Source organism: Grammomys surdaster, unplaced genomic scaffold (genome assembly GCF_004785775.1).
Source record: "Grammomys surdaster isolate TR1022 unplaced genomic scaffold, NIH_TR_1.0 125789, whole genome shotgun sequence".
NCBI lineage: Eukaryota > Metazoa > Chordata > Mammalia > Rodentia > Muridae > Grammomys > Grammomys surdaster.
The window spans coordinates 2,198,592-2,205,300 of NW_021620620.1; the positions used below are offsets into that span (position 1 = coordinate 2,198,592).

A 6,709-nucleotide genomic window follows, 5' to 3' on the forward strand; every position below is an offset into this window, starting at 1 on the left:
AAAATGAATAATATATATATATATATATATATATATATATATATATATATAAATAATTTGTTTACCTTTTGAGACGGGGTCTATGTGGTTCTGGCTGTCCGGGAACTCTTTATGTAGATCAGGCTCTGCCTCCCCAATACTGGGATTAAAGGCATGTGCTGCTATGCTTTGCTTTACACATAAAATCTTAATAGACTTTTGTGTGTTTGTTTGTTGGCTCAGGTAGACCAGGCTGACTGTTGATCTTCCTGCCTGGACCTCCCAAGTACTGGGATTGTAGACATGTGCCACCACACCCAGTTTTTAATAGACTTTTAAAGAGCAGTTTTCAGTCCAAAGCAAAATTGAATGAAAGGTGTCATTTCCCAAATATTCTGTGACCTCACCCCATGCGCGCACACACAAACACATACACCCCTTTTTCAGTGCACACACCACTCATGGTAAAGTGAAGAAGGGAATAAGTTACAGGCATGTTTAGGGAAAAGAGATGGGTTATTTTAAGGGAGAAGGAGGACTTGTGTCCTACAAGTGTGAACTGGCCAAGTAGACTTGGGATAAAGAATAGCACAAAGTCTAACCTCCGAAGAATATTCTGATAAGGCATTGGTGAGACCCTAGGAAGCTTTTCTCTTGGGGCCTTCCTTCCTTGGGGACATTGAGTAGAGCAGAGGTGACAGAATCAGTTCCCTGCTTTATAAAGCTCTCAGACAGCAGAACTGAGTATGGACAGGACACATTTTAGCATGGGTGGGCCACTCAGCCTGCCGTAAGGAATAGGCAAACTACCTCATCTCTCAGACCTGAATTTTCTCATTTGAGTAAGATAGGATTTCTATAACCTCATGTTCAGCAGATAAAAATACTTGTAGTTTAATGTCATCTCTAGCACGTCTGGGCCAAGGAAAGGAAGTTCTGAAGTCAGAGCTCCACAGGCTGAAGTGGCATTTTGGAAGGGGATCGGTACAAATCTCCTATGTAGGAGACAGAATGATCGCTCCAGTGCAGACAGGAAACACAGGAAGAAGTTTGCAGACGCGGGGAGGAGTAGTGTCAGGTGCAGGTGAAGACCTGGGTCTGCACCGCAGAGGCCCTTCCGGCACCTTCCTCGTCCTGTCGTCCGCACGCCCGCCAGGGGGCGGCCGGGCCCTCCAGCTGCTCCTCCTAGAGAGGCCTGGGCGGGCGAGACGAACAGGAGCCAAGGCCTCACCACGGTTCCCAGGCAGTGCAGACGTTAACTCATTCCTGCCTGGAGCAGAGGAGAGGCCTGCCTCCACCCTTCCTTCTCCGGGGAGGCCGGGTTGCCAACGGGCTCCGGGGGCGGCTGGAAGCCGGCCAAGTCAGCCGGGAGTACGGGCCCGCGCCCCACTCCTCTGCTGGACTGCGGGGACCTGGACGCCGCCGAGCACGAGCAGCTCGCTCGCGGCCAGTCCCCGGCCGCAGCTTCCGGGGGGCGGAGGCAGGGAGTTCGCGCCGGCATCTTATCTCTGGCGCCTGGGCTGGGCATCCGCTCACCCAGAACACCTGGGGCCCGGGCCTGCTTGGCCAGTGGGCGGAGGACACCGTGGTCCCCCGGATAGCCACGTCGGCCTGCGGGCCGGGCGGCGACCGGAGCGCTCGTTGACGACTTAGCCCGGGCCAGAGTGACTCAGATCACCTTGTTTAATTACACAGTCCCCGGGCCGCCGAGTGCGATAGGAGCCCTTTGAACGTGCCAATTAGAGATGAAATATCACCTTCTAATTTGAACCGGCTTAATTCCGTCACGTAGAAATAGCAACAGCCCGAGGCTCGGAGATGGGAGGATATCAGGTCTCTTACGGCATTCGAAGCGTGGAGGGGCGAAGCAGGCAGGAACTGAGAGGAAGGACCGTGCTCCCCGCACCCCCTTCCCCTCCTCCTTCTCCTCCCCAGGGATCTGCCCGGGCGAACCGCTCCAAAGAGAAAGTCCTCCTTCTGTATGTAGCCCCTGCGGGTAGGAGGTAGGAACCTGGTCCAGGATTCCAGCCTTCCTCTCTGGGGCCTTGAGTTGGGGTTTGGAAAAACGAAGGCGGTTCAAGGAAGTCTCGGAAGTAAGGAAGAGAATGTCCGCCCTACGGAGGGAGTGGTCGGAGAGGGAGGCAGCAAGGTGGGCGAGGGCGGGGTTTCCTTGGAAGGTGCGTGCAGGAGCCTGTTTCTGCATTCGGAGTGGTTTAGAGGGTTCCGGAGCTGATTGGGGTGCGTTTCAGGCAGGAAGCTTGCAAGCTGGCTGACCTCGAGCGGCCACTTAAGTTCTCCAAGTTGTCTGTGAAGTTGACTCGCAAGTACTCTGCCTCCTTGTATGCTATTACACAAACTCCTCCGGTGCAACGGTATGAAAGCCAACAGTTCTTGGCAGCCATTGTTAAGAGGGCAACCGTCCGAGAGGCAGACATTTTTACATTTTTAGAAAGTAAAACGAAGGCGGGTGAAATTTATTTAAATGCATTTTCATTTACCTCAGCATATGAAATTTTCAGAGGTTTTCAGTTTTTTTGGATTCAAGGTTTCTCAACTTGCTCTGGTAGATCAAGTTGGCCTTGAACTCGGAGATCCACCTGCTTCTGCCTTTCTAGAGCTGGGATTAAAGGTGTGCAATGCCACATCCTACTTTTTTTTCCAAATAATTTATTTTATTGTACGTACATTGGTATTTTGCCTTTACATGAGAGTGTCAGATCTCCTGGAATTGGAGTTACAAACAGTTGTGAGCAGGATTGTGGGTGTCAGGAATTGAGCCTGGATCCTCCAGAAGAGCAGCTAATGCTCTTAACCACTGAGCCATCTCTCCAGAGCCATCTTTCCAGCCTTCCATACCCCTTTTAATTGTGTGTGTACTAGAGAGCAGGTGCCTACACAGGCCAGAAGGTGTGGAATCCCATGAAGCTTAAGTTTAAGGCAGTTATAAGCCATGAGACATGAGTGTTGGGAATCCAATTCCAGTCTACTAGTACATGCTCTTAACCACTGAGAAGTCTTTCCAGACACAGCTCAGTATATTAAAAATGGTTCAGAGCTGGACACTATTCAGATGCATGCTAGCTATTTGAGAAGCTGAGAAAGAAGGTCACTTGAGGCTAGCTGGGTAACATGCAGAGACTGGGCTCAACAAACAAACAAACAAGGGGCCAAAGAGGCAGACCAGTGGTTAAGGGCACTAGCTACTCTTCCATAGGACCCACAGCCAACTGTAACTCCAGTCCCAGAGAAAACAACACTTTCTTTTGGCTTCTCTAGGTACGAGGCATGCAAGTGGTACACAGACATACATGCAGGCAAACATCAGCACACATTAAATTTAAAAATTAACAGTTTTACATACAATCGATGTAAGATAATTATTACTGAGATGCTTTATATTCTTTTATTAAGTCTTCAGATTTTTATACTTAATAGCGCATCTCAATTTAGACTAACCATATTTCAGGTGCTTAGCACATAAAGCCGTGGCTTGAACGTCACATGGCTTTCATTCCTAATTCCTTTTAGAGTTAGGTGTGGAGGTACATACCTGTAATCCAGCACTCAAGAGGCTGAGATACCAGGATCTCTGAATTGCTGAGGCCAGCCTGGAATACATAGTGAGCTCCAGGCCAATCTGGGCTACATGTCAAAAAACAAACAGCTTGGCTGGGTATGATGGTCTTTGCTTGCCTTTAATCTCATCACTTGAGAGGCAAAGACAAGCAGATTTCTGGGTTCCAGAATAGCCTGGTCAACAGAGTGAGTTCCAGGACAACCAGGGCAATACAGAGAAACCCTGTTTTAAAAAACAAAACAAAAACAGTGCATAATCACTTTTAGCAGAGGATTGTAGTTTATAACACAAGAAGGAAACAAAGGATAGAAGAAGAAATGAGATGAAAAGCAAAGAGAAAGGAAGACATAGCTCACATAGACTTATACAGAACCCTAACACTTACAACAGAGAGATGAAGCTTCTTTGAAGTTCTGTGGGATCACCTCTCCCCACTCTCCTTCTCTAAAGTCACCTGTCTCTAGCACGTTGAAGCCCTCTGGATAGTAGGAAGCCATGTAAAAGTGTTGACAGTAGGAAGCCATGTAAAACTGTTGAGGTGGGTTGGGTGACAACACCTTTGAGTTTGGGACTTACAACTTTACACATGATTATGCCCTGTCCCTCCTGTGGGTTCCCACCACGCCCAGTGAGGTAGGCAGAACATCGTTCATTCTATTACCAGAAAAATAGGTTCAATTCCTGGTCATGTGATTTCAGAGAATCACAGCTCCCTGCCCACTGCCATCCTACAGGAAACCTGCTCAGGGCTTTAGGCCTGGAGATGAACTTGATAGTGCATTCCATCCTGGGAATCCAGATGTGCATTCTCCTGCACCCCCACCCCCACTATATCATGTACTAAATTAAGCACTCACATTTCTTAGTCCTAATAATTCCCTTATTCTTATCATTCCAATACCATTTTTAGAGAGAGAAACAGGCCCAGAGAGGGGTGAATGAATTACTCAAGCAAGGATACAGGACTAGGAAGTTGTAGGACTAGAGTGTGAAACCAGGGCTCTTCTGAGGGAGGGGTGCTAGGGATGGAGCCCAGAGTCTCAAAAAGGCAAGTATTCTAACTGCTGAATCCCAAGCCTCAAACTAGAGTTTTTGATAAGTATGCTTCTTTCCAGATCGTGGGGTCTCCTCGTCTACTCTGTTACAACGGACTTCTTGATGAGGTTATACACCAGTGGAAATCGGATCTGTGTTCTTTATAGAGGCAGCTCTGAATCTAGGGAGGTTTAGACTCTTGCTCTGCTGCATCCTCTGAGGACTCAGGCCCTCAAGTATAAAAGGGGATAAGGCAGAGGCTGACTCAGACGATCTGCTGTGTGCCTCACCCATACTGTAAGTGGGAGGAAGATTCTAGCTGGAGAATCTGCCTTTGGGAGTTAGTCTCACTCCCAGGTTGGCTCTAGGGCAGGGCTGTGGAAGGCTTTACACCTTTATACTCTGTCATCATAGGCATAGCCCCGGCCTTCCTCTAGCAAAGGGGGCCCTGTACTTCCCAGTTCTGAAGTTGTTGTTGGTCTGGGAATAAAAGGCATCAAGTTGAACAACCCAGGATGGCTCAGGGCACCAGACAGGAGAAAGAGACCAGATAGGGCCATGCTCTGAGTCCATTTGTGATCCAGAGAGATCTGCTTCAGTAAAGTCTATTCCACCTAGGCCTGGCTTGGATGTGGGCAGGGAGGCTATCATGATATTCTCTCTAGTGGGGAAGATAGTGCTCTTCTCAGAAGAATAGACTGGGAACAGAGGTGACACTTCTAGAGCCATCTTTGCTATAGGAAGAGAACTGGCTAGACCGTGTTCTCAGGATACACAGCTAGATCTATTGAGTTGTCTCTATAGTGGGGGCCAGAAAAATCTTGGATTCTGAGAGCCCTGGTAGAGAGTGTTTTGTGTTAGCAACTACAGTGCCCCTTCTGTGTGATGAACTGTTTTTTCACTCTCCGTGAAGGCAAGAAGTGCAGTACATTCTTTTCCCTAATGGTAACCTCTGGGGTACAATGTACACTCTCAGTTTGTACCAAGGTGACATAGAAGAGCAAGAGGATCTGGCAGGGGCACTCAGAGACCAAATGAGCAGCTATCCCTAGGCAGCATACTGCTAGCCCCCTCTACCTAGGCTCACTGAGTGACTAAGATCGATGGGTACCTGTCAAATCCAGACAGAATTTCATCCCTGCACAAATTAAGTCAAGTTGTTTTTTTTAAAAAAAAAAATTTATTTATCTTTTATATGTGTGAGTACACTGTTGTTGTTTTCAAGACACACCTGAAGAAGGCATTGGATTCCATTACAGATGGTTTTGAGCCACCATGTGGTTGCTGAGAATTGAACTCAGGACCTCTGGAAGAGCAGTCAGTGGTCTTAACCGCTGAGCCATGTCTCCAGCCCACAAGCTGTTTTTTGAGACAGTGGTTGTAGCTAAACATGAAACATGAACCCGAGCTTTCTGGACATCTGCTCCATCTTGAAGGCTTGTTACATGTACAGCAAACGCTTACTGAATGTGATGACTGGGAGTCAGATCACCAGCTAGGGTACCACTGAAACCATCCTCCAGCCCATGCTGAGTTGATCTGTTTTTACCCACTTCCTGTCCCAGACACTCCTGCTCCTACTCCCCACCTTTTACAGGACCAGGGCAGCCAGGGCCTCACAGAGCCCCACCCTAAACAGCTTCACTATTTATAGCTCAGTCCCTTTCTGGGGCCTGTGCAAGCTCTCAAGGCCTCTGCTGTCACCCTTGTTTATCAGGGCTTTTTCTGAGAATTGAAATCTGGTTCACCAAGAAGTTCAGGCAAGTGGGTCTGTAGCTTAGTGATAGTGTGTTTGCTTAGCATACTTGAGTCTCAGTGAATAGAGCAGATTCTATTCACAACACAAGCACACACATACGCAAATGCCTCTCCTTTAATAATTGGAGTTATATTGTCCCAGTGTTATGCTCATCTTGTATGGCTCTCTGGCTGGGGTGACGGATGAGGGAGAATGAATTTCTAACACACATTCTTTGGGTGTTTTTGGCTTGCAGTGCCTGCATCTTCCTACAGCCCATCTCCAGGAGCCAATTACAGTTCGACTCCCTATACCCCTTCACCAGCTCCTGCTTATACCCCCTCTCCTGCTCCCACCTATACCCCCTCTCCTGCTCCCAC

General features: G+C 48.2%; 1 protein-coding gene across 7 annotated transcripts in view; it reads left to right on the plus strand.

Annotated features, from left to right (window-relative positions):
- Ldb3 (LIM domain binding 3) overlaps positions 1 to 6,709 on the plus strand; it is a 61,241-nt gene that overhangs the window by 39,192 nt on the left and 15,340 nt on the right. For all 7 annotated transcript variants that reach the window (XM_028789104.1, XM_028789105.1, XM_028789106.1 and 4 more), the window contains one exon: positions 6,586 to 6,709. This exon is cut by the window's right edge and continues 375 nt beyond it. In XM_028789104.1, the coding sequence (XP_028644937.1) occupies positions 6,586 to 6,709 (124 nt within the window). The remainder of the gene's footprint in view (positions 1 to 6,585) is intronic.